General features: G+C 35.6%; 5 protein-coding genes across 8 annotated transcripts; 2 read left to right on the top strand and 3 right to left on the bottom strand.

Annotated features, from left to right (window-relative positions):
- The first annotated feature begins 2,596 nt into the window (after nucleotides 1-2,596).
- Nucleotides 2,597-4,210, top strand: LOC107044118 (elongin-B). The gene is made up of 3 exons (XM_015265872.1): nucleotides 2,597-2,801; nucleotides 2,909-3,002; nucleotides 3,824-4,210. Exons 1-3 carry the CDS (start codon nucleotides 2,799-2,801, stop codon nucleotides 4,078-4,080), a joined length of 354 nt encoding a protein of 117 aa, XP_015121358.1. The 5' UTR covers nucleotides 2,597-2,798; the 3' UTR covers nucleotides 4,081-4,210.
- Nucleotides 4,211-5,337: 1,127 nt separating this feature from the next.
- Nucleotides 5,338-10,015, bottom strand: LOC107044116 (esterase OVCA2). Of its 2 annotated transcripts, none has more exons than XM_015265868.2 (6): nucleotides 9,920-10,015; nucleotides 8,352-8,502; nucleotides 8,132-8,291; nucleotides 7,138-7,332; nucleotides 5,932-6,072; nucleotides 5,338-5,850 (listed from the first exon to the last, which is right to left on the bottom strand). In XM_015265868.2, exons 2-6 carry the CDS (start codon nucleotides 8,376-8,378, stop codon nucleotides 5,720-5,722), a joined length of 654 nt encoding a protein of 217 aa, XP_015121354.1. In that variant the 5' UTR covers nucleotides 8,379-8,502; nucleotides 9,920-10,015; the 3' UTR covers nucleotides 5,338-5,719. The 2 variants fall into 2 exon arrangements, with proteins under 2 accessions (XP_015121354.1, XP_015121357.1); XM_015265871.2 differs by lacking the exon at nucleotides 9,920-10,015 and adding an exon at nucleotides 8,905-8,919.
- Nucleotides 8,374-13,736, top strand: LOC107044114 (DNA repair protein REV1). Its single transcript, XM_015265864.2, has 4 exons — nucleotides 8,374-8,654; nucleotides 9,755-9,821; nucleotides 9,911-13,287; nucleotides 13,516-13,736. The coding sequence occupies exons 2-4, from the start codon at nucleotides 9,768-9,770 to the stop codon at nucleotides 13,667-13,669; spliced, it is 3,585 nt and encodes a 1,194-aa protein (XP_015121350.1). The 5' UTR covers nucleotides 8,374-8,654; nucleotides 9,755-9,767; the 3' UTR covers nucleotides 13,670-13,736.
- Nucleotides 13,737-14,030: 294 nt separating this feature from the next.
- Nucleotides 14,031-19,805, bottom strand: LOC107044115 (GMP synthase [glutamine-hydrolyzing]). 3 transcript variants are annotated; one of them, XM_015265865.2, is made up of 7 exons: nucleotides 19,676-19,805; nucleotides 18,692-18,965; nucleotides 17,359-18,338; nucleotides 16,964-17,205; nucleotides 16,708-16,878; nucleotides 15,271-15,702; nucleotides 14,031-14,297 (listed from the first exon to the last, which is right to left on the bottom strand). In XM_015265865.2, the coding sequence occupies exons 2-7, from the start codon at nucleotides 18,910-18,912 to the stop codon at nucleotides 14,196-14,198; spliced, it is 2,148 nt and encodes a 715-aa protein (XP_015121351.1). In that variant the 5' UTR covers nucleotides 18,913-18,965; nucleotides 19,676-19,805; the 3' UTR covers nucleotides 14,031-14,195. The 3 variants fall into 3 exon arrangements, with proteins under 3 accessions (XP_015121351.1, XP_015121353.1, XP_015121352.1); XM_015265867.2 differs by having other exon boundaries at nucleotides 18,692-18,928; XM_015265866.2 differs by lacking the exon at nucleotides 19,676-19,805 and adding an exon at nucleotides 19,449-19,669.
- A 1,873-nt stretch (nucleotides 19,806-21,678) lies between these two features.
- On the bottom strand, nucleotides 21,679-25,693 carry LOC107044113. Its single transcript, XM_015265863.1, has 2 exons — nucleotides 24,893-25,693; nucleotides 21,679-23,773 (listed from the first exon to the last, which is right to left on the bottom strand). The coding sequence occupies exons 1-2, from the start codon at nucleotides 25,198-25,200 to the stop codon at nucleotides 22,213-22,215; spliced, it is 1,869 nt and encodes a 622-aa protein (XP_015121349.1). The 5' UTR covers nucleotides 25,201-25,693; the 3' UTR covers nucleotides 21,679-22,212.
- Nucleotides 25,694-26,821: the final 1,128 nt, after the last annotated feature.

The following is a 26,821-nucleotide window of genomic DNA, read 5'->3' as shown; positions in this document are numbered from 1 at the left end:
ACGTGAATTTCACCCTGTTTAGACCACGGTCATAATAACCGTACCACACGAAGGACCGCGACTGTATTACGGCGCCTCTAGGTGTTCGACCGATTAGTTTCGTTCCCGATATATACATATATATTGTTGACACTCACCAAGATTCCTCACCTGCCCATCAAAAGACGTAAAGTCATCCACATTGGCTAACCAAAGATCAGAAATGCATAAATGCGAAGAGGTAGGGAGGTGAACGTTAGGCCTCGATCAATCGTTTTCATGTTGTTCACCTCCTTCAACTCATGTTCTTCTGTACATTCCTTGGCGAAATGTGGACGCCTTTCAGGAATGGTTTTTCTTAGCACCCTGAAGTATCTAAACAACAAACGTGTTCAACGGCAGCTGCCATTGAATTGAGTTGGAGTTTCAGACTTGACCATGATTTAAAAAATTTGACAGAAAATTGGAATAAATAATGACAATTATTTTTTGTTTAAGATTACTGCGTCTATTTTTCTCCTTGGATGTGAATGGAAAAAAAATAATCGCGTGAATTCATTGGGGAACAATAAATAAATTTGACGATGGGCAGTTTCATATTACCCGTGCTTCCCATTTTAGGCTTGGATACTTCTTCTATTCGTTTCCCATTTTGCTTGCCCACAAGATGTTATCAACCCACCCGTTTCATAGTGAGTGGAAGCCATTTTGTTCCAGAGGCCAGAGCGGACGCGGTTGCGCGGGAAGCTCCAAATTGATGAAACGACACCAAATCTGTTACAGGATTAGTGGTAAGCTTTTATAAATTTTTCTGTAGCCAAATTTAATTGTAGAAATGGGATAGTTGATTGTATGCATTGGCAAAAATCTTTTTGAAATATCAAGAATAGATTATATCGTCACATCCAATAGTTGTGCATTAACTGAGCTATTTGGTGTATTACTATACATCGTACTCGCAATTAAGTGTATTGTCATTTATCAAGAATTCTGCCACGAGAGAATTTATTCACAACCGATGAAAATTTACTCAATTATCATACAAGGGTCGACAACTATGACTAAATCAAATTTGTCTAGAAAACGGAATCCATAGATTTTTTCCATAGAATATTTTCTACTGTATTCTTTTTGATTAAAAAAATTTACAATAGATTTGGCTACAGAAAAATGACAATTCTCAATAGAAATTAAACAGAATTTTCAAATACGTATCATTAGATTATGAAATCGGTGTATATAAATCCTGAAAAAATCAACGTATCTCGAGTAAACGATTAAACGGTTAAACGATTTTATTCTCTTCAAAGTTGAGCCTATTCTCCATATTTTAATTCTTTTATACATAGCAACAAACATGGAGAATATCCGTCCCGTCAGGAAAAATTCAATTTCATTCTTATTTTTCCATTTTTTTTCGCTGAAATCTTCTATGCGCCTGATAACTCAAAAAATAATCGAGATAGAAATTTCAAAGTCAGTAGTATTCTCTGTGTCTTGAACTAGCAATGTTTGGAGGAATTTAACATTCTACGTTCTTTCTAGTATTACCTTAAATATCTCAAAAACTACTGAATCGATTTCTATTTTCCTTTCTTCGTAATGTTCATCACGATAACTTGGATCTAGTTGGGTCAAAATAACTGTACCTCTGTATTTCAAGTTTTGAAGGTTTTTCCTTCTATATTTGTGTGCGCCAAACTCGCTTATACGTGCTCTAATACATATTACATATTATAGTAATACATTGAAATAAAAATCTGAAATTTCGCCGGTTACATAGTATTGTCGTGTTTTTGGAACGAATGGGGCAAAAGGAAACTCCCCACTTTTTTTTTAAATGTCAATAGTTCATCGAATTGTTAATTAAGTATAATAATTTTCATTTCCATGGAAAATACAATCCTTGCTCTTTGAAATAAGCCTCGAAGGAGCTCAATTGATGAATTTATTTCTGATTTCTAAACACAGAGAATAAAATTAAAAGGGTCTATTTTACCCTATCCTCTCCTACTTCTGCGGAAAATTTGGACTTTATCAATTTATACAGTATTCCATGGGAAATTATTTTTTCCATTCATTAGCACATTGCGGTTTGGGTATCCAAATTTATATAATAATGATTATACGAGTTGTCCTTGATATTTGTCACGATATCTCCTTTTACTTTTCCATTCTATTTATATTACTAATTCCTCGGAAAGCTAGCTATTAACGGAATTAGTGGAGCAAGAAAAATGATAACGCATTCGACAAAGGCTCAATATCGATTACATGCAAGCGTTCCCTGATTTTCCTTTCCTATCATTTTTCTCTAGACAATAAAAATCAATAGTTTGGGAAAACTGTGCCTAGGAAAGTTTTGACATTTCCCTTCGATAGTAAGATATGTTCCGAAAGACATACAGCGGTGAAATAGGTTCATCCAACTTTACCACAATATCACTAAATTCAATACAGCTTTCTCTCTTTTCAACAGAAAGAAATAGAGTAATCAGATTATATTGTTTATATGAGAGATAAATTTGCTCGAATTTTTCAGAAATCTTTTGAATTCATATCCTGCGCATTGAATGTGCCTCCCTCTAAATCACTCTGTTAGTTCTGAAAACAACCACCTAACAGCAGCACCGTCACTTCTCGATAGAATATCTGTTGTAACCTATCATTCTGTTGTCATTGCGATAGTGTTTGAAAAGAAGGTGTGTAGATAATTTTGCGAACTTTTCAATAAGCCGAACCAAAGAAGGAAATACTTCTGAGATCGCACTAGCTGGCCTATCGTAAATTTTCTACCTAAACTCCACCACCTTCACAAAATGGTAAAAATTTCGTCACCAATTTCGACATTCAAAAGTCGTACGATACCTAGTATATTTTCTCAATTTGATCTCTGTATTAATCATTATTGAACCGTTTTTTTATTCAGGACGTATTTCTCATGATCAGGAGGAAGAAAATGACGATCTTCACAGACGCCAAGGATACTACCAGTGTAGCTGAGCTCAAGAGGATTATTGAAGGTACGCCGGGTTAAGAATATAATCATTTTCCTTTGATCAACTTCCAATGAAATTGAATCCAATGATTGAAACTTATATCAGCTATCAAGAGATCTTCTTCGAGAGGTTTGCGTATAAGGGAGGGTAGGGTAAAATGGACTTTTTTTAAATTATTCATAACTCAGAAACAAATGTATCAATAGAGCTCAGTTTAGGCTCATCACAAAGGGAAAGAATTGCTCTTTGTATTGAAAAAAAATTATTAAATTCCATCAAGATTTCAACCCGTCACTAATATTTAAAAACAGTTATAAGTGTCCATTTTACCCCAACCTCTCGTGTATGAAAAAAACATTATTTTAATTGCGAAGCGATAAACCGGGTGAAGTCGATCTTGACTTTTGGTCAATTTTTTATGAATATCTCGGAATCTAAAAGTGCAAAATTTTTCTCATGACCTTTTTTGTAGGGTCAATTGAGGGTTATAAAAAAGGTTACATTCGTCAAAAACTGGCCAATAGTTCAAATCGACTTAGCCCGGTTTACCGCTTCGCTACTGAGTTATTTCATTTCTATTTTTTTCTTGGCAAATCCGTTGAAATTGATCTGTTTAATCATTAAAAAAATTGAGTACTTCTCCCCCAAAAATTTCCGAATTTTTCTCTAACATTAAAAAACTGAATTTTCGCGAAGTGGATAACCATCCTTAATTTTAGCATATCAATACAAATTCATCGCAAGTCTCATGCCTGAGAGTTGACAACTACTTATTTGTAATAAACGAAATTTAACTCCTGAATGAACTTTCAAATTAAATACTAACCATTTTTTTTATATTCCAGGAATCCTGAAGATTCCTCCAGTTAATCAGCTGTTATTCAACAAAGAGAATGTACAGATGTCAGATTTAAAAACTCTCGCTGATTATGGTCTAACCTCAGCATCAGCAAAAGCACAGTGTCCAGCCTTAGTAGGGTTAGCAGTACGTCAAGAGAATGGTCAGTTCGAACCCCTTGAAATTACACCATTCTCGCTTCCACCAGACCTACCTGATGTGATGAAATCACAGGAGGCAAATGGCCAGGAACAGTCACCCTGAAGTCCACTCATGATCAACTTGATCATTAACTACAACAAAGTCCTTATTGATAAATAAGAAAGCTCTTCACTTCGTTAAGTTCTTGATATAAAAAGGAAATGACTAAATAAAGTTAATTAATGGAATAATATCAAAATTTGTTTCTCATTTAAAGTGTAAGAACTTATTGGACATTATCAGTTTAAATAAGGTAAATGCAGTGATATCATCGTGAACCTGGTTCTTGCTAGCGATCTACTCTGCCATTTTTCATGCCTTTACGTAAAAATTGATATCAATTTTTTTTCTAATCAATGACTCTTATTCTATTTAGTAGAGCACAATGATTATCTAGAAAAGTATCCAAAATATTTTAAGTTCGATTTTTTAAAAATATCAGTAGAAACTGGGTCTCTGGCTGTATTCAGTTTTGATACATCGTAATCCATAGGTTCATTCTCCAAGCTAATTTCTCAATTTAGGTTTCAAATTAATAATCTGCCATGACTGATCGACGTAACGGATTCATTAAAGCCATAAATTTTTCAATTCGTTATATAATAGAACGATTAAAACTGAATTTGGTTACTCTGAAATCTTCATAATGTGGTGCTTGTCACTACAATAGTTAGAGGATATAACCATGTCGAGCAGAAGATGAAATCTTCATGATCGAAAAAACTGCTTTAAATTAGGATTTCTCAGAATATCCCACATATTCTCGATAGGATCTGTCACTGTAGAGAACCCTTTACCTGTGTTGATTTCAGGAATTCATGATTTTAGAAAAAAATCCATGCGGATACATTCTTTAGTTTCATCTGAAAATAATTGATTTTCTTCAGCAATGTCATAATAAACAGCATAAAGATGTGATACAGTCAAAAAGTTTGCAAAAAAAAACATGAACCTTCAAACTTCTATCGTCATCTATTTTCCCAGTTCTTCCATTTTTGGGTGCCTTCGTAAGATATTTACGATTCTTCTAAATGTGATTTGAGAATGTTCTTTGTAGTGAAAAGGTAAGACGTCTTCAGAGAAAGGCGACATGTCTGTTAATGACGTAACTGTTATAATCATTATCAAGGCTTATTATTTCAGGGAGAAGTTTTTGAGAGATCAGCTTTGTAGAACTGCAATAATTCCCATCAGAAAATGTTTTCTAACTCCACTCAGTGCTAGAACAGTTTTTTCATGTTTAACAAATTGTGAAAAATTGATTATGGTTTAGCACTGCATTACTAAATTGAATTCTCCTGTAAATTATTCCAATCCACATTGACGCAATAACAATCGTTGTTAATACTTTAATAAACATTTTGTATACACAATATATATTCTTCTAGAGTCGACAAGTGCAAATAATCGCTTTGATTCCACTTAAAAGTTGCAAAAATTAAGAATACTTAATCATGAATTTTTTATAACTGTAAACATTGTCATGTCAAATGTGATCGATATACGTAGTCGAGAAAGAAATTTAAACCTGCCTTTCTGTTACCATTTTCTCTCATAGTCACAATAAATAATCATAGAATTCTTCTAGTTGAATACTTTGCATCATTGCAATCATCAGTTTTTCCCCGCGAAACTGATTTAATGCCTCGTATTTTGCGAGAATGTAGAAAATACAATTTTTTCAAAGAAATTATGTATAAGTTCATGAACTATTTGCGTGCATTTCATTTAAGAAATCTTGGTATATGTGTTTCTTGCTTGGCACATAGTGGCCTCCCTCATGTATCATTAGCTTCTTATTGGTAAACAGGTCACTGAGGTCTTTAGCCATTTCTGAAAATAAGAAACAATATTTTGAATTTTTCCATGACATCTCTCTTATTTAATAAATTAGGTACCAAGTGTTGATTATACCTGTTGGAATGATCTTATCACTTTCTCCAAATACGTGAAGTGTTGGTAAGTCGATGGGTTCATCATAGAATTTCGCGTGAGGTGCGCAGAGAGATTTAAAGCCAGATATCAGGATAGCAAACTTGAAATTGATTGGTGATACTGAAATCATAAAGATGAATGCAATATTGTCGATTCTGTGGTGAATTTCAATGCGGATTTCTCTTCCCGGACCACTTCATCTTTTTCATCCTTCAGAAGTTAACGAGAAGATTTTTAAATTTTTTTTTTCAAATATTCGTCTAGGAAAAATCATCTTCATTCTTCAGTCAAACACGACATTTAAACAAAATCTGCGTATTATTTGGGAATGAGTGATACCAATATCAAGGAACCTAGTCTGCACTGACGAAAATCAAAACAAAAGCGCCTGTCTGACAAACAGGGGACATGGGATCATACCCCACTCAAGTTCGAGTCAATATGCCTCCGAATTTTTTAACTTGTGCATTGATTATTTAATTGTTTCCCTCGTATAGAGGTCTGGAACGTGAATGGATAGCATCCCTCTTTCTACACTGAGAGGAAAATGTAGCCAAACGCACGGATTATTTTTTGACTCAGTTGCTCAGTGCTTTTCAATAGTGCCAATGAAACAATCCATGGGCGATATGGAATGAGTCGTCACTTTCAGCCAATTGCATGATTAAATTGTATCCTTCAGTAGCAGACTTTAAGATGGAATGAAATAAAACAACAAGAGTCCAACTATGTTGAGATTAAGCCCGATGTTTAGGTCTCTCTAATGCAGGGCCATCAGAGGGACCGAATAATTAACAAACTAATTGAGCACTGATTGAAAGTCGCCCTATCAAACTTTGAACATCTTACTACATCACTAATAAATGATTCTGTCTTTTGAAGAAGATGTATATTTTTTCACATGCTGCATTTAATATATGAACTGATCAAGTTATATTAAGAAATACAAGATGCACAAGTGCTAATAATAGTAAATATAGTATTCATATAAAAGAAAGTATCGAAGAGAAATTGATGGGCTCGAAACGGACGAAACCCTGTCAATCAGTCATTTCAAATACAGGCGTACAGTCGAGATTATAGTCTTTGGGTTCCATATAACATAATGGTGGAGAAATGGGAACCGAGGGCTACAATCTCTCCGGTGCGATTATACCTCTGGTTTGAAAATCATAATTCACTTACATTTCTTTTGCTGTAAAGCGCAGAGAATCGAGACGAACGATGCACCTTGAGAGAATCCCAGAATTCCATCGAAAGGCCCTTCCTTTTGGAATACTTTTTCTATATATGCCAGACTTTCCTCGTAACCAACTGAGAGATTACTCGGCTCTGTTGCTCTGAAGTAATGACTTTCCGTATTAAACCACCATCCTTTTCCTTCCGAAAAAAAATGGAAAAATTCATGCCATCAGTCGTCAACCCAAAGCAATTCGAATAGATTAGCAAAGAGTCGCCCAAAATGGCCACTTTTAACTTTTTTTCAAGGTTCGTCGGCGATCTATGGGGTGTACACGTATGAAAAAATCGTATTGAAATTTTCTATAGGATTTCCATATATGATATCAGATATTTCTATACGCATATTTTCTATATGAATTATTTCTATACATAAATTTTTGTATTCATACGAAAGATGTCTAAACATTTCAGAGAGAAATGTCGCAACTCCATACCAAATGTTTCTATACATGTGGCAGTGAGTCGTATAGGATCAAACCTATAGAAATCGCATAGAAATAATTTTAAAAAAATATCCGTATAGAAATATCCGAATATCATATACGAAAATCCTATAGAAATTTCTATACGATTTTTACATACGTGTAGAGGATGCATAGGTTAAACTCTCCTGACCTTTTCTGTGCAGAAGAAAATCTATTCTTCATATTCTATTGATTCTATTCTTTACACTTTTTTGAAACATTTTTCCATAGTTCCATTTATAGTTTTTGGGCGTGGTCTTTCTTTTTTTTCACCCTATGGAGTGCACGGAGAGGCTAAAAATTCACACATAGTTGCCCAGGGCTCTCATGCAACTTCTATTAAAATTTGGTCCGCGGAGGTTTTCACACCCGTTTTACCTATTTTTATGGAACTACTCACAAACAAATTTATCAATTGAGCTCAGTCTAGGCTCATCTCAAACGGAAAGAATTGCTGCTTCAGGTGATATTACCTCCGACAGCCTCTTCTCCATCGTTAGCAAATTGCCCTGGGGGCACTTCATGTGGGGCTTCAGCGAATACAAAATTAATCTTCTTAAAACCTTTCCTCAACGATCCCAGCTTAGAACGGAAAATAGGACCAGATTGATAATATCCATGAATCGCAAGGATCTGCAAAACATATGAATTAAATAACGACTAGACAGAACATCGAGAACAGATAGAACGGACCCTTATTTTTCTATTTTCTGCACTCATTTTCAATTTCTCCTTGCAGACCTGATGAATTTTCCGGATTCAAAGCACTGAAATAGAGTGAGGACGGGTACAGACACTGTACCCTACTTTACCTAATTCTCACTCATATCAATATCTCCCACCTCTGAAAACCAATGGAACGGTCTAGTCAGTTAGTGTATATTGTGATTATTATAACCAAAACATCCAATGTCATGAGGCTTCTCCACTGCTCCAATTTTTTCCACGTGTAACTTAACCTCATTTGATGATTTCATGAAAGACCAAAACAAGCCGGTAATATTTTTTTTTTCCATTTCTTATTGTTACTTTTTTTTTCTATTTTCATTTTGATAACACGATAAAAGTTGGAAAAATTGTGCAAATATGAAAATCTGTCAATATAATGATTGAAGTAAGGCCAAAATATCCGAAGACTTTTTGGCAAGAATTTTATCAATTAGAAAACGATGGGGTAACATGGAATATTTATCGACTCAAAATTCTAATATTTTCGGTTATAAATAAATATATCAAGGTGGCTTACACAAACGTTCCCTTTTGCCCTACTCTCTCCTAAAAAATTGACTTATGAATTTTTAGGAGAAATAATAGATCTTCCATGTAGATGAAGAAATTTTAACAAAGATTTCACTTCAAGATAGGAACTGTGAATTATTTCCTAAATTCAATAATTCAATAAGTCGATAGTAGTGATGAGGCTCGAAAAGGAAAGATAGAAAATGACTTTTCTAAATTAACTTGAGATAAATTTGCTCCTTCAAAGAATGTTTCACACCTCGAAGGTTAAATTTAATGGTATAGCTCAGGACCAACACATTTTTTTCTTTACAAAATGACCATAAATTCTGTTCATTTTGTAACTCATTTCATGTTTTACATCAAGATTTTGTCTCCACACATTCTAATCCTCACGATATACATATTGATTAATTGTGTGGATTAATTGAAATTCTACGTTGTGAATTCAAACATGTATATGTTCAATTAGTTGGATAGACATAATTCCGCAGATATAACTTGAGCATGTGGAATTCAAGAAATGGAAGTTATATTTTTCTTGAATGGCACTTGCTTCAATTGTACAGATTGACTGAGTAAATTAAAATTTAGTAAAACTCAATATGTACATTGTGTTATTAGAATGTGGGGAGTACAATTTCTACAGATAAGCTAACCATCATGTGTTGAGGAAAAAAGAAGGTGCTCCATTCGGTGGGTATAGATCATTATGATTAGAAAAAGACCGTTTTGTTTTTACAGTATGTCAATGAAACACATATTACACATATTAGTTTTTTGATACAAGGTGTCTCTTAATAATGCTACCTATATCATTGTTCAAATTCAATATTTTCAATCTTCCAAATTTGCAGAAAACCAGAGAAAATGTCGAAGAAAAAGCGAGAAGATGCTTGGGATTCAAACGGCCTCCAAGATTGGGTGATTATTTTTATAAATATTTTTCAAATGTAAATAAAAGAATGCTCTATCAACTCCATGACCGAACAATGCCTGTTACATTACTTTAGGCCTCTTACATGGCAGCGAAAAAGTCCAAACTCGAGGACCAATTTGAACAATTAGCACAAGCTGAATTCCAAGACGCCACAAATCTCTTCAGAGGGATCGCCATTTTTGTCAATGGCTACACTAATCCCTGTGCCGATGTATTGAAACGTCTGATGATGGAGCACGGGGGCGTTTACCATACATACCAACGTTCTAATAGCACAACACACTTGATCGCCTCTAATCTACCTTACTCGAAAATAATCCAGTACAGGAAGAGTAAGAATCCGCTGCCTTTATGTAAACCTGAGTGGATTACTGACAGTATAAAAGCTAAAAAATTATTAGATTGGAGACCGTATTTATTATACAACAGTACATCAGTGACTCAGCCTCAATTGCAACTGATAAATGAAGCTAAACACTTTAAAGAAGATGCAAATCTTGAAAAGTCAAAAACAAAAGAAGATCCACCAACTTCAACCAAACCACAAGATCCATCAGTCAAATTCTCTGAACCTCCGAATCATAAAAATGGGCAAGAAAAATCTCCAATACTTAAGGAAGTTCATTCAAAACGCGGGGGGACAGCTCTATGTTCAAAAGACGAAGAATTCCTCTCAGAATTCTACAACAACTCTCGTCTCCACCACATTGCAACGATGGGAGCAACATTTAAAGAGTATGTCAACGAACTTCGATCAAAAAATGATGGATCTTTCCCAGGTTTCGCTCGTTTAAAAGCTCTGAACACAAAAAAATCAACTCGAATACCAAAAGAACAAAACGAAGACCAGGACCAGGACTCAGACTCTGATGAAGACTTATTTTTCCAGAAACGCTCAAAACGTCAAAACGAAAAGGAATCTGTGATAATGCACATCGACATGGACTGCTTCTTCGTCTCAGTAGGATTACGGAACAAACCGGAGTTAAGAGGTCATCCAGTGGCTGTAACTCACGCAAAGGGCAACAAACCATCATTAAAGGGAAGTAAAGAGGACGAAGAGTTTGGTTCTATGTCAGAGATAGCATCGTGCTCATACGAAGCGCGAAAAGCAGGCCTAAAAAACGGAATGTTCCTGGGACAAGCCTTGAAACTCTGTCCAAATTTGAAGACCATAAAATACGATTTCGAAGGATACAAGGAGGTCTCTTATACTCTTTATGATACATTAGCTTCATATACACTGGACATTGAGGCAGTCAGCTGTGATGAAATGTACGCAGACGTTTCCAATATCCTTCGTGAATCGGATCTGACCCCTGCCGAGTTTGCTGCCATCATCAGAGCTGAGATCAAGGAAAAAACAGGATGTCCAGTGTCAACAGGATTCGGTAGTAATAAATTGCAGGCAAGATTAGCTACCAAAAAAGCGAAACCTGACGGACAATTTTATTTAAAGAATAAAGATGTTGAGTCTTATATCGGGACAATTGGGATTGGGGAAATTCCGGGGGTTGGATGGTCCACTATGCATCAGTTACGTAAGATGAATGTGGAATTATGTAGGGATTTGCAAAAAATTGCTTTGGGAGTTCTGCAAGAGAAGTTTGGAAAGAAGAATGGAGAAATGTTGTTCAATACTTGTCGAGGGATTGATCATTCTAAACTCAGTACAGAACATGTGAGGAAATCGGTATCAGCTGAAGTTAACTATGGGATTCGGTTTCAGAGTGATAATGATGCTAGGAGATTTTTAATGAAATTGGCCAAGGAAGTTTGCTCAAGGCTATTGAATGTCAATGCCAAAGGAAGATGCGTGACGCTGAAATTGATGGTGAGAGCGAAAAATGCACCAGTAGATCCTGCCAAGTTTATGGGACATGGGTTGTGTGATAATTTCACCAAATCGAAAAATTTCATGACGCCTGTTGACGATGAGGACATTATCATGAAAGATGTTCTTCTTCTTTGGGAACAAATGCAGCAGCTGGCTCATGAGATACGAGGAATTGGTATACAGATTTCGAAATTAGAGAATTTAAAAAGTAAATCAGTCAGTAACAATCTTATGGAATTTATTGCAAGAGGGAAAATAGTAGAAAATACCATGAAACCTCAAGAGGAAATAAAAAAAGTTGTTAATTCTGAAAATAAAACTTGTATTTATGAAGCAAAAAAAAATGTACAGACAAAAAAACCTCAGGATCTCAAGGCGTTCTTCTCCTCCAAAAAACTACAAATTGAAAATCAAAAAAAAAAAACAAATGCTGTAGTACTAAATTCAAAAATTGATGAATCTGTTTTGGCAGAACTTCCAGAAGATATTAGATTAGAAATTCTAAAAATGCATAACCATGATATTAATTTTAAAAATCCGTCTAATTCCGAGAAATCAAATTCTCAAAAATTGAGTACCCAACCTGGGGAGAATGAAAATCCCCCAAATGGAAAATTTCTGCCTTCATCCAAACTGATTGATGAAGATGTGTTGATTGAACTTCCTGAAGACATAAGAAACGAGGTTCTCGCTTCAAAACCAACGGTAAAAAAAACGCACATGAATGCAATAAACAATTACTTCAAGAATAAAAAAAGTGGTACCTATTTTAAAGCGAAAATGCCCACCATGCAGGAGCTAGATATGCAAGTGTTGACAGAATTACCTGATGATATTAGAAACGAAATATTGAATGAGTACCGAGTGCACGAAAATGAACCTTCGGCTGATAGGGAAAATCTAACGCAGGAATTACTTCTTCAAGAATCAAGAAGAAATGTGGGGAGCACTAAAAACAATAAAAATACTATCGAAGACTTGAATTGTTCCTTTCCCCAAGTGGACCCAGAGTTCCTAGCAGCATTGGACAACGAGACTCGGACTGATGTGAAGAAATACTGTTTAGCGAAAAAAAATGAGAAAGAATCGAAGCTAAAGAATATGGCCATCGAGAAGCCGCAGAATGCTAACGATACAAAGCCGAAAAAACGGGGAAGAAAGCCGAAAGCTCTTACTCTAAGAACGACAACTAACAAAAATTCTAACGCCCCTCTCTTTGTTAAGAAAATATCAAGTGAAAGAGGTAGTGACCAGCCTGAGGCCCGAAAAAAGAGTCACAGTTTCTTAGAAAATGAAATGAGTATTTTAGAAGATAGGCTTGTGAGTAATGATCGAGGAGAACAGATTACATTTTATCGCTACAATTCATATAATAATAGTGTCAATAATTTGAATAATGAAGTGAAGACTGAACAGCAGCAGATGTTGAATACCCTGGTGAATTACCTCTTCAGTCTTCCATTACAACAGGTGAAGAGACAAATACAAACATGGATAAATAATTCAGATCACGTCAACGAGATCGATTCGTTATCTATAACAACTTATCTCAGCATGCTGCCGAAAGAAAAACGAATTGAAGATCTACACACTTTAATGAAGACCATGCATAGGTAAAAATGATTCCTCATTTGAATGTTTCTTTTATATTTAAGCGAAATATTTCTTTTTTTTTCATTTATATAATTGAATGGATATAATAAAATAACACTCGAGGCATATAATAGGGATTATTTAATTTTTTTGTTTCCTTGTTTCTTTTTTTCTCTCTCGTAATAAAACAAAAAGTGGTATTATGATAAAAATTACATTAAAATTTACTACATGTTTGTTTGTTTAAGATGTATGACCGAGACTGGAAGTTGCGTTTGGCATGGAACCTATAGGAAAACGGTTGAACACGTTCAACAGTGTATGCAGATTGAGTACAACAGCAATCTAATGTTACCAGCAATCAGATGCAACCTTCGCCAATGCAAAAGTGATCGTGTGTGACAACGTAATTTTTTTATATTGCGTTTTTTTGTTGGATTTCTTGTTTGTTTTTTTTCTTCTCTTTTATGTCTTGAATAAATTATTATTTTACAATTGACCTAATAGAAACATATTTACAAGCAAACATGATATACTTACCTTCGACCTTAATGTACACAATACCACCATTCCTTAATCAGCGCAATGACTTATTCATTATAACTGTGTTAATAGTTTCTGTCTCTTCCATTCTGTTTTTTACGTATCAAAGGAAGAACAATATATCTGCTTATATTGAGTAGTTCCTCATTGATAATAGATAATTAGTTGTTGTGTTGTTTTTTTCTGCCTTTTGCAATATAAACCAGTAAGAATTCATAAATTTATCAGATTCTCAAATGCTCTTTTTACTTTTCATAATAGATATATTCTTCTAAATATAGTTCTTGTTTGTTTTACTTTTCAGTTGTTGTTGTTGTTATGCGCAATGGATGGTGAAAAAATAGAAAGGGGAGGAGGTGGAATTGATGTAAGAATCAATTGTTCACTACTCCCACTCGGTTGTGCCAGGAGGTTTCGATGATAGATCGTAAAGAACGCGAGAGATACCGGGTACTGTTGATATTTCAGTTACAATTTTCTTGACGACCTGAAAAGAAAAGGTTCATGATAATTATCATATTCTATTTTGCATTTTATATGAATGAAGAAAGACTTTGAAATTTAAAAAATAGTCTTAGTGGAGAAAAGATAAGATTTTGCAATACTTTTCCATTTTATTTTGCTGAAAATTTTTGGAAGGATCTTTCCTTCAAACCCACTTATTTTGGAAATATTTTCTGAGTAATCTACATGAAATTTCGAACTCTTACATACATATTATTTTCGGAATATCTCAGAAATAAAAGCGTTTAGGAGATTTGACAAGGAGACTCAAACTCTTTAGTTCCCGAGATTCTTGCACTTCTCATCACGCTCACAGAGAAAAAAAATCTTTCAATTTCAAAACGCTGTCATTCTGAAATCTAGTCAGCTAAAAATTCAAAAATTTTTCGGAAAACTCAGAGAATAAAAGTTGTAGTTCTCGGTAATTTTTACGTGAATCTACTGAATTGTATTTAACTAAAGTCACATGTTCTCTTGTCTTGGGAAAATCTTGATTCTGGAATTCAGGACTTGAGTTCTCAGAATAAGAACCTTGGGGTTGCTTAACAGATGATTTTTCCTTTTCTAAAATTAATCTACTCATGTTTACAAATCCTTTGTTGTGAAAAGTATATCAAATGGCACCTTGACTCAATTAATGTTTAATTATTCCGTAATTTCATCCCTTTCGAAAGATTTCCATTTGAAAACACAAAGGTTTTCTCACTGGAAATCAGTAGATTTTTAGTACTTGCAAGTATCCAATTTTTTATTCTCACTGCAATGCCTTGTAGAACCATGAGGTTCTTAAAATCAGTAACTTGGATCCGGAAACTAGACATTTTTTTTTCTCTGCCGTGTCATAAAATTGGGTAAATAAGTATTCAAAATAATTTCCAACCTTTCGTCCAGCAGTACGAATCGTATGAGCATGTGCATGTAGCCAAAATCTTGAAAGAAACAATAACAATACTTACATGCACTGGCAACTGATTTCCCGGTACGGCAGGTGTACCAGTCATGAAATCACTGGAACAGAATGGCCTGAGTACAACAGAACGCTGGCACGATGGTGCCCTAGAGGCAGCGTCACGATCAAAGTGCACAGGAATGAGAATGACTGGCATTTGACTGATTGCCCCCATGCAACCATTACTAGCCAATACTTGATTAGCTAAATGATCAACCTGCCTAAGTGTTGATATGACATTTGATGTCAAATGTGTCGGGGTAATGTCTGTAACCGGATGATGCACCATAGGTCCAAATATATAGCATACGCGGTTGACATTGTGACACACACGGGGTATGAGTTTCGCAAGGAAGACGAGGTCATCCCAGTTGATCGCCTCCGGTGCTACTTCCTCAAGGGACAGACCAACTACGTAACTGTAACTTCTTCGATCGCCCTGAAAACAATTTGCACGTTTAGTTAATTGATTTAAGAAGGCAACAGCGATGAGCAATTTCGTTGTATGAGAATGGGAGTGTCAGCTATAATTTCCTACTGGTTAACCTATAGAAAACCTCATTCCATCATAAAATCACTCAGATTTCATCTTTTCTTCATTCAATTGTAGAGACATCAATAGCGAAGCGATAAAACGGTTAAGCCGATTTTGACTATTGGCCGGTTTTCAATACATATCTCGAAATCCAAGAGAGTTTGGCAGCTTGTCAGTGCAATCTATTTCCATGAGACGGTTCAATAGAACACGTTTCATATAAAAAATCAATAGAAAATTATTTTTGTACAGAGCACTTATTTTCTTTGGATGGTTTTTGTAGAAATCCCTGCGCCTGGATTTCCAAGTTGTTTTTCCATCATTTTGTCAAGTATGTTTTATCGATCTCTTCCAATAGGAATTGCATAGAATTTTCTACCGATTGCACTAGTTTTGAAAATTAAATTTTTTGTACATGTATTAGTTCTTGACTTTTCCATGCCGTTAGATACAAAATATGTTCGATCTTGGGTCCTTTTACAAGTTGTTCTGGTTTAACAATCTCATTTATCTGTTTAAAAATTGATTCGTCCATAATTTAGATATTTACATGATGTTGGAACGATGCAGAATCATGTCATCTCTCAAATTTCCTATTCAGTAAAAGAACTGGTAAAACGGTTTGAATTGAGTCGGTAATAAGTAGTCACTCGTTGAGGGATATTAGATAAAAAAATTTCTCAACTTTAAAAAAGGTCGATCGATATACTCTACTCATTCGTTGTTTTAATACTTTATTACTGTATTACTTCCTCATAAATATGTTCACAGCTTCCAAAATAGTTTTTACGGAGTCGACAAACAGCCGGAAAATTCTCACAATGAAATACATATGTAGCAAATATCGTAACGCTCTTGAGCAAATATGAAGTGCCTATTATTATTGGGGGGGAAAGTGGCTAAACTTACTTGAACACCAACACTACGTATTGGCAAGAGTGTTGCTGCAATGTGATGACTACTCGATACCCTTCGCAGACACTGACGTTCGGCCTCACTGGTCGCACCCTCAACGCGATTCAATAATGCATGCTTCTTCTGGAGCATTTGCTCGTATTCTGCCATTATTTTTACAATAACCTAATTTAAAGAATTGAACACAAAATAAATATTAAGGTTGGCAAATTAATCGTCTGTCATGTGATTAACGTTGATTCATTTTTACTTGAGTTTCTGAGAAATCCTTATCCATAAATGGATCAACAGCGCAGAGAATACGAATGGCCAGGCCAGGCCCAGGATAGGGATGTCGTTGTACGAGAGGTGATGGTAATCCAAGATCACACCCAATTTGTCGTACTTCGTCTTTATGAAAGTCCTTCAGAGGCTCCACCACTCTGCCCTGATCTCTGAGCGCCCTCACGAGTTCGCTGTCGTTGTGATGAGTTTTAATTGCATCAGCTTTGCCTGAAATAAATAAAACATCTAAGCATTAGATTAATCATTCGATGAATATCTCAGGAAACTCAAGGTCCTTAACATTCTTCTCCAAATCCAGACTTTCTCAAGATATTCCCAAAATAATAAATAAAAACCAAGAATTTCTACAAATATTCGTACCACTTGCTAATGCACTGGCGCTCTCGATAAGATCAGGTCTGAGTGTTCCCTGTCCAAGAAAAACCTCTTCCGGTTTGAGTCCCATCTCAGTCATAGCATCATTAGCCACTCTCACAAAAACATCACCAATGATTTTTCGTTTCTCCTCAGGATTTGTTGTCTGGCAGAGCATTTTCGTTAATCTAGTCCTTGGACTAATTGACGTACCACCAATTCCCTTATTATTAATAGCATTAGCTAGTAAAACATTGTCAAGTGGCACTGAAGTTGTGCCCTCCATAAAATTGTGGGCGGCATTAACAACACGAAGTTTAATACCCAACTGAGCCAAACTCTGCTCAACAAATGGTGTTTCTCCTTTGCGCATAAAGCCATTATTAATGTGCAATGGAATAACTTGCTCCTTATTCAATGCCTTATGAAGGAGTGCAGCACATACAGTTGAATCAACTCCACCACTGACTAACAGCAGTACTTTATTATTACCAACTGTTTCTCTGATGTATTGAATGCACATTGCTTCCCGTCCTCTCATTGTATAATTACCAGACAATCCAACAATACCAAACAAAAAGTTGTGTAACATTTGTTTACCATTTGGTGTTAAATCTACCTCAGGATGAAACTGTACTCCGTACAAATTCATTTTATCACTGGCTATACCAACTATGAAGTTAGATGATTTAGCTGTTGTACGGAAACAATCAGCAACCCTATCTATACTGTCACCGTGGGTAAGCAGCACTAATTGATCTTTTTCGAAGCCCTTGAATAACAGGCACTTGGTATCTACTTCAATCGAAAATTGTCCATCCTCCCTGCCTTCTTTTCTTATTACCGTACCACCAAATTCTTTATTCATCATCTGCATACCATAGCAAATTCCTAGTACTGGAATCCCTATTCGGAAGATGTCACCGTCGTATCGAGGAGCATCCTCGGCGTACACTGAGTTTGGACCTCCGGATATTATGATAGCCCTTTGTCAAAAATAAAACCACATTTTACAATATTACCACTGAAATAAACAACAATAGGACTAATCACGAATGTTTTTATGTAAATTTAAACAATATTATGCTACTTTTTTTATATGCCTTATGGCTTTTTTTGGTTCATGTAATAATCGTGTATTTGCCCTTAGGGGGTGCATTCTTACCCCAGGGCAGCGATAAAATGCTCAAATAAATAAATAAATATTTCATTGAGACTCTCGCAAATATCTGATGAATCATCGTGTTATTTATACAAAATAATCTGCGTCTCAATTCAATTACCTAACTAATTAAAATTGGAGAAATATTGAGTTTCATTTGATTTTTCATAGACTCACTTGTATCCTTTCTCTTTCAGCACATATGCTGGTGTGTCTAACGGTAAAATTTCACACTCAACATTCAATTCCCGGACTTTACGATCGATCACCTTCCCATACTGAGCACCAGCATCAAGGATAGCGACTCTCTCATCGACATTAGCCAGAGTCATTGGCACATCTTCAGCACCATTATTTCTGTCTGGATGAAATGTCAGCGCATCGGTTGTTTTGTCCATTGTAATATCAACGATCCTAAAATTCAGCGATATACACGTGATTCTCAGTCAAACTGAAAAGTCAAACAAATTGCAATTTTATTTTATCATTGTTTGCTCCATACTGTACCATTGTGTAAGAGGTTATCAATTATTTTTGTTCTTTTTCCTCTTTTTCGTTATTTCTATCATCAAACATTAGTCCTACAAGTTCACTGGCATTTTTTTTCTCATTTATTTGTAGCTCTCCTGTCCAATCTCCAGTTTATATGACTCGCAAATTATCAAATAACAACAGCTCCCAAGATGGTATGTTAATAATGCGAAATAATGATAAAAAATTAAGAATTTTCAATTTTTAATTAGATGCATTTTCTAAGATTGAAATATGAATCCCATTGATTTGATGAAAATTGATGCCTTGGACATGCTAAAGGTAACTCTAGAACTTGACAAACTATATATGCAGAAGGTCTGCCATAAGCGGTTTCTGAATAGCATATATATCCCGGAATTCAACATCAATTCCAAAAGAATTTGTCAATACATTCACCTACCTATGATCTCATTTGGTCAAATAATTCCAATTAATTATTCATTATAGACTCGCTCCGCCATAAGAATGAGAATATTTTCCAATAAAAACAAGTCACCGGTTTGGCAGTGAGGTGACCACCACGTTTTGGAGCAACGAAAGACACTCAAGTGTAAAACAATTGGTGAAATATTATTCACAATGAATTTACTGGGACTAATAACTGACGATGGATTATTGATTACTCACCGGCCTAGAGAAAATAACGGTTTGTTCTATGCACGTTCCACTAACTTGGAAAGTAATGAATTTGAGAAAAACAGAGTAGGCGCACACTGAACGAGGCGGCCATTCATCGCCACAATCAGCCACAATGCCAGTAAACCACTGATCATCATTTGGTCTACGTAGAGGGGTAAGGTAGGTTTGCGGATGTTGATCGCGATTGTGGAGGCCTCTAGTTGAGAGACGGCACTCTCACAGGAAGCAGTTGCTGGTGTTTGAAAGGCCTAATAATTTGAATTGATGTTGGAAGAGGAGTAAGAGTACTGTGTGCTTTTTCAATGTGTATGATAGTAGATTGTGCTCCAAGGAAAGAAAACAGGCCATTGCAACTCGCGTGTGGATTGCCGTCCAAGGCAAAGCCAAGCTTTAGAACGGTCANAGTCACATGAAAATTAAGGTAAGAATTATTAATAGATTTTTTTACTCAGAAGATATTATGCTTTTGCTGAGAGAAATCCAATATTGAAATGATTTATTCTACAAATTTTCATGTTGCGCATATAGAAACTGTGGAAAAAAATCATCACACTATGTTTTCCTTCTAATCACATATTTTATTTATTCTCCATTGATGATTAATCATCTTCTGTAATTTTATTCTCGGTTGTTAATGTCCCTCTGAAAAAACATTGCACATCTCACAAACTAAACATTTGTAAGAAAAAAACCGAAATGTCACCAAAAGCTTATGAAAATCTCTAAATGTGACTTTTTTTATTTTTCAAATTGAGCTATTCAAACGTAAGTTAGACCTTGACAAACATTTATCCTTTGACAGCGGATTAAACTTTGGGATTTAGAAGGGGGGAAAAAAGGAAAAATATCACCATTAGATTGGGGCAAATTCTAAGGGTGACATTTTTTTTTTTTTTTTTAATCAATTCCGAAGCTAGATATCCACTTTCAATTGCTTTCAAAAGTTAATATTTCATTAAACTTACCCTTGAAATTATATTTTTATATAATTGGCATCTATCACCACTAAATCTCTTCCCATAAAAAAAAACAAAATTTGAAATTTTTTAATTCCTCGATTTTTCACTGAGATATCCGCTGTTAAAGAGGATTTTCAGCAAACTTCAGGGTCATAAATCGTCTATATACTCCTATCGCACATGTTACGTGCACGTTGATGAAACTTTAAGGTACACGTTAAGTGCACGTTACAGACACTTCAAGGTGGCCTCCATTCCATGCTGAAGTGTGAACGTTAGGTACCCAAATCGTCTATATACCCCTATCGCACACGTTACGTGCACGTTAATGAAACTTTAAGGTTCACGTTAAAGGCACGTCAAGGTACACCTCAAATCCACGCTAAAGTGTGAACGTTAGGTACATAAATCGTCTATATGCCTCTAACGTACATTTAACGTGTATGTTAGAGGCATATAGACGATTCAGGCAATCCAAGGTACACGTGAAATCCACACAAAATAACTCATCACTTACCTTGGTATCAACGTTGTGTACATGAATAGTCCTCGTCCCGCCCGTCCACGTTAAAGTCACGTCGAAATTAAAGTCGTTGAAAACAAGGCACACGAAGTGCACGGTAAAATCACCTTAGAATTAAAGTCGTTTAATGACACACAAAAGGCACATGGAAAATTCAATCAATTTTATAAAATAGTGTCTCTTCTAGGGAATTTTTTAGGGAGTAAGTACTTTTAATGTGCGCTTAACGTGTCTTTAACGTATATATTTTTTCCACGTGCCTTTTACGTGTACGTAAGGGACACGTTAAAGGCACGTTATTTCCACGTTATGTACAAACATCCATAGCGTTCATTTATTACTGTTTCATCACTGAATCAAGTTGTTAAACTGACTATTATTGATGGTGTTCTTCAACTACTTTCAATGAGTGCGCAGAGGATTAGCTATACTACTCATACCAATTATGCAGTATTTAACTAAGGTATGTTATATGAACCAAAAAAACACGGCGTTCAACAAAATAAAAATATTTTCAATATTGTTATATTTCTCCATTTTTGAATATTTTCCAATTTCAAACTTGTTTTTATATCTCATTTAACAAAATAATCTATTATTTCGCATATTGCACAATATTGAATCACAACATCCAATTTTCCCGTTTTTTGGCAGGAACATTTTTTAGAATTCGATTTAATCAATCAGACATAATCCTACATATGGGATGGTTTTGTGAATATCGGCAAGTCATTGTTTGATATCCATTTCAATAGTTTATAGTTTATATACATATTTTAATAGTTTATATACATATTGTCACTCGAGCCGAAATAACCGATTTCTTCATTATGTCAACAAAAGAATACTCAACGTTTAATATAAGACTAATTTGCAATTACTCATTGTATTGTCTAGCTTGATTTAATAACTATTCTTCCAATACGGACGTAGATCCAACAAAACTCCTCAGTGGTCTGTTGATTAATCTGTCAGTTTCTGGCTCGGTACTTGAAATTGTAGTTGACTCAACCTCTGACTCTGTCGAATAGCGTCTTCCATCCCTATTTTATGCAATGGCAAAACCTTTTGGATCCGTGGTCGAGGCATTTGGCACTCTCAGCATACGAATTAATCCTACTAATCTCCTCATCAGAAACACTATAATTTCCTTTTCCATGGACTCTAATGGTCGTCTCAAATTTGCCCCCTCCAGGAGTCACTTCAATCAAGTAAAAATACCCCTCAACAGTAATAGAATGAGTTGAAAAATTATGCAGGTCAATAATTTTATCTACTCTATGAATCTTCTTAATCCTAAACTTTGCGCAGAGTCTTTTCCCCTTCTTATCTCTATAATCTTTAACAGTCTTCTCCACATGTTGGAGAAATGCTTTAGCACCTTCTTTAGCAATTTCGTCGTCAGTATTCCCAGGCTTAAAGGCAGTACAAGTGCACCAGTGAGGAGAAACTCCGGCGTCCGCACAACCTCTCTCAATTGGCACTGGTTTTAATAAACTTTGGCATGTGGAACATCCACTGCTGGCATTAGCATCACCTCCAGACTTGATAAGGACATGGCGAAATGTCTCATAAAGGTCATAAGGCGAAGTCAGACGATGCTCATTGATTCTAAGTGATTGAAATACACTGGCATCTTCTTTCATCCACTCCGGTGGTTTCAAGTAAATAAAGGGCAATCTCTCCTCATACCAGCCAATAAATGTATTTCTTATCCCGCCCCACCGCATGCCGTGATCACTCAGAAACACCATCAAAGTATCACTTGTCACTCCTGATTTTTCAAATTTTTCGAACATTTCCAAGAAGTGATCGTCCATAGATGATGGGCCATTCACATCTTCATGACTGACCGTATTTGTCCAGAAGAATCCGAAGTAAGGAAAACCAAGAAATGTCTTGGCAAAGTTCAATGCAGAATCGAAGATCCTGTCGACTACTAATTCAGGTCCAGTGCAGTATTTAGCATTGAATCTTTTTTTGGATTTCAAGAGCTTCTCGGTGGCTATCATATAGGGCCTAAGATAATAATCTGTCGGGGGATCAACAAATCCAACTTTTAGGTAGTTAAATGTGCTCAGAGGGACCACATCTTCAGCATAAGCAGTGACGTATCCAGCGTTTCTGAAATTATGCCATAAAAATGGGCAGTTGTCCAAACCGTAGGCTTGGAATGGCTTGCAGTTCGCATAGGCCGTCGTGCTATTTTGACCGGTGAGAATCGCCATCAAATTTGGAAATGTGTTGTCTCCCATTTTGTTGTATCCTTGCAGGTTGATCCAACCGGTGTCTGTCAAGTAACGCCTGGTCTTTGGTAAGCTTCGCTGAAAATTCAGGCGGGAAACGCTGTCTATTCCTAGGACTAGGATGCTAATTTTTCTTCTGACCCTTGTTTGATTTGTTTGACCCTGTTCAAAGGATTCCGAGATGTTGAGTCTGCTTTGAACCTTTACGGCGCTCAGAATGGGGTGGATGTTCTCGTAGAGGATGTGAGATTTACTGCGGATGTTCTTTGAGGTGCCTTTTGGTCTGCAGGAGAGCATGACAGTTTCTATATCAGGTGGTAGCTGTACGCGATTGTCGAAGTCTTGACATTTTCCTAGGCTGAAAGATGTAGCAAGAATTAGCAGCAGGCATTTTTATGAATCTGGTCCATACGTTAAATATCGAAGGGTATCCATTATGAAACGCGAAATATACTATTTCGGCCTTGTGACGAAAACAGCTCCCAGGCAGCCAAAATCCGCTCTACTGACGTTCTACTGTCGACAGGGACCGATGGGTTGCTGTCGTGCCACCGTCGACAGCAACAGCATCGAAAGGTCGGCAGGACATCGTCAATAGTCGGGGGTTTATGGGGCACAGTAAAACTCGTGAAGGATAGTACCTCTATTCTACATGCAAAAGGCGTATGCGGGAGTCCAGGTAGAACCCTTTGCCAATGATACACTTTTTTACTTTTCATCACGCTGTGACGAAAAGTGAACTTTTCGGCACGCTCGGCGTGCCTAAAAGTCCAATTTCCGCCACATTGTGATGAAAAATATTGTTCGTAACTCGTGAAAAAATGTTTTTTGCACTCGTTACGAAATATACTATTTTAGGCCATATGACGAACAATATTTTTTGTCATAATGGTAGAAATGAAAAAAAGAAATGAGTTACAACACATAAAGAAACGGTCAGATAGCTTCTACCAAAAAGGCTCGAACCCTTGATTGTTTTGTGAAGATTTATACACATTTTTTGAAAATGTTAAAAATTAGAAGATGATCAAAATTCACGATTAGAAAGCTTCCATTCGGAAACAATACGAAAATTTCGCGACCTCCCTTAGATTCGGAGATATGCCTCGAAAGCCCAGACAAGAGCTAAGTCGACTTAAATCATTTTACCGCATCGTTACTGAATTTAGCTACTCGTTGGGTTTATGATATATTTTTTAGACAAATTTTTTTTTTATGTAACTTAGAGTTTTGGAACCAAATTCGGATTCTACGATGAGTATATTCTGAACAATATTGGGAAGGACGCATTGAAACGATTTCCAACTTATTCATAGCATTTTTTTACTATCAACATATAAAAATAAAAACTTTTCAGTGTCCTCTAAATCTGGTGGTTTTAGAGATAATTTTGAAATAATGTATGTAAAACTATTGAACTTGACTGGATTTCTCACTACTGTGAGTAAGTTTTATTTGTTGTCTGAAAAGTACTTACTCAATTTTTGTATCCCACTCTCCTGTAGGGGGTTTTTTAGGGACAGGCCGTGTGATTGGAGACCAGCAACAGACGAATTTTTTGTAGCTTTTGGCAACTTTTTGATCAATGACTAGAGCGTATGATCCATTTACATCTTTCTCAATGAAGCTCAGGAGAGGACCATGAGAACATGGCTCAAATTTTTGTTTTTTTATGTATTGAGTTATCGATGGGTCCATAGGGTTTTCCGAAAGCATATGACATTTTGGGTTCCAAACTAAGTATCCATCCACTAATTCTGCAATATTCAAAAATCCAAAGATCATAGATGTGTAATGAAACACATTCAACCAAAGTCAACAATAACTTGATTGAAAGAAGATATAGAAAGGTTCCTGTTTCTATTTAAGCTCATTCTTTTTCAGAATGACAATTTAAACTTTACTACAGATATAATAGTTACAGCGTAACTAATCTCGTTAGTTTCAGAATTATATCGAACACGACTGATGTTGGAAAAAATAATCAGAAAAGCCTCTTTGCCCTCCTTTTTCGTTATTCGATGCTCCCATACGTATTTTGCTCCTGGCAAATGTTCCTTTTATATAAAACGTTGAATAGTAATCTGTCGTTTCAGTTATTCAATAATCACAAACAAAAAAAGAATTTCTCAAATGAAATAACATTTATATGAAAGCAATGTTGTAACTTAACGAGAAAATATTTCTTAATAAACTTCTCTCTATAAAAGATATTTTTATTCAGAAAAGGCACTGTCTCGTATGAATGATTCGTTTGTTGTGCCAAATATTTCGTTGGTGTTGAAAGCACAGCAATTATTCACGTTAGAAATTTTCAAAGGCGAACCAAACAATTATTTTCTTGGTAATTTTCAACTAACGATTTGGTTGGTCCAAACGAGATTTGTTTGAGAACTTGTTTGTTTGTCCTTAGTATACACTGTAAAAAATTTGGTGTCAAAATCACACCGATCGGTGTCCTAATGAGTCCACACCGTTTTTGGTGTGGAGTTGCGGTGTTAAAATAACACTGCACCATAGGACATCGCGTGTAAAATCTGGTGTTACCCGTATAGAAAAAAATATAAGCCAAAACTTATAAGTGAGATATAGTGATTTTGCCGGAATTATATCTTGAATATATCCGCCTTGTATACCAGGTATATGCTAGGTATACCCGGTGGCATATATGTACACACATATATCCAACATATATCTCAAATATTGCATTTTTTGCCGGAAAGTATACCATATATAAGCGGATATAAGTGACATATATTTCTGTATATATATTTTTTCCATGTGGGTAATTCAACACCGAACGGTGTCCCAAGAAGTCCACACCGGATTTTTTACTATGTACTGTATCTTGTTCAAGATTCTGCCAGCCGTTGCTAACCCAAAAATGGTTAATAAGCATTTTCACGGTTTTGCATCACTAGTACAACAATATGTCAGCTAAATAGCTCCATACTAAGAGGCTGGACTCAGGTAACACCGTGAGACTGCTGATTCAATTTCCCAGCCTCGTAAACTTATGTTTGTTGAGAAATTAATAATCAAATGGAATCGGCGTGTGAAATTCCTGAAATCAACTCCTTTTTTTCTAGTTTGCAGCAAATATAAATTTTTGAAAAATAATAAAATACAGTAAAATACAATATGTGCTTGAATGCAATATGCACTGTAATTTAAAGAATCTTGACAATTTGCTTATCCTCCTACAAAGAAAAGAGGCTGAACTTATCAAAATTATCATGATTACGTTCAATGACTTTATTACTATATTCAAAATTCAATTTTTTTTGGCCTTGTATTCATCGAAGTTTTTATGACCAATTTTCGACATTTTTTTCCAAGAATTAGGAAAAATTCTGAATTCTGGATAAATGCATGTTAGAAATGTAACGAACATGTGGGGATGTTC

The sequence above is a fragment of the Diachasma alloeum genome, unplaced genomic scaffold (genome assembly GCF_001412515.2).
Source record: "Diachasma alloeum isolate Michigan unplaced genomic scaffold, Dall2.0 Dall_scaffold_00681, whole genome shotgun sequence".
In the NCBI taxonomy this organism is placed as follows: domain Eukaryota; kingdom Metazoa; phylum Arthropoda; class Insecta; order Hymenoptera; family Braconidae; genus Diachasma; species Diachasma alloeum.
Note: the sequence above shows the minus strand (reverse complement) of the source record. Positions and strands in the feature narration are given on the sequence as shown.

Excerpts from the sequence above, each read along its gene's own strand:
- LOC107044116 (XM_015265868.2), bottom strand. The coding sequence starts at position 8,378 with ATGAGTGCAGAAAATAGAAAAATAAGG. Across the intron at positions 8,292-8,351 it reads CAGAAAATAGAAAAATAAGG|ATCCTTGCGATTCATGGATA; the intron begins GTCCGTTCTATC and ends TATGTTTTGCAG. Across the intron at positions 7,333-8,131 it reads TGGAGAAGAGGCTGTCGGAG|GAAAAGGATGGTGGTTTAAT; the intron begins GTAATATCACCT and ends TTTTTTCGGAAG.
- LOC107044114 (XM_015265864.2), top strand. The coding sequence starts at position 9,768 with ATGTCGAAGAAAAAGCGAGAAGATGCTTGGGATTCAAACGGCCTCCAA. Across the intron at positions 9,822-9,910 it reads CAAACGGCCTCCAAGATTGG|GCCTCTTACATGGCAGCGAA; the intron begins GTGATTATTTTT and ends ACATTACTTTAG. Across the intron at positions 13,288-13,515 it reads TTAATGAAGACCATGCATAG|ATGTATGACCGAGACTGGAA; the intron begins GTAAAAATGATT and ends TGTTTGTTTAAG.
- LOC107044118 (XM_015265872.1), top strand. Across the intron at positions 3,003-3,823 it reads GCTCAAGAGGATTATTGAAG|GAATCCTGAAGATTCCTCCA; the intron begins GTACGCCGGGTT and ends TTTATATTCCAG.
- LOC107044115 (XM_015265865.2), bottom strand. The coding sequence starts at position 18,912 with ATGGACAAAACAACCGATGCGCTGACATTTCATCCAGACAGAAATAAT. Across the intron at positions 18,339-18,691 it reads CTGAAAGAGAAAGGATACAA|GGCTATCATAATATCCGGAG; the intron begins GTGAGTCTATGA and ends TTTTTGACAAAG. Across the intron at positions 15,703-16,707 it reads TACGTAGTGTTGGTGTTCAA|GGCGATCGAAGAAGTTACAG; the intron begins GTAAGTTTAGCC and ends AATTGTTTTCAG.
- LOC107044113 (XM_015265863.1), bottom strand. The coding sequence starts at position 25,200 with ATGATCTTTGGATTTTTGAATATTGCAGAATTAGTGGATGGATACTTA. Across the intron at positions 23,774-24,892 it reads GAGTGGGATACAAAAATTGA|CCTAGGAAAATGTCAAGACT; the intron begins GTAAGTACTTTT and ends TACATCTTTCAG.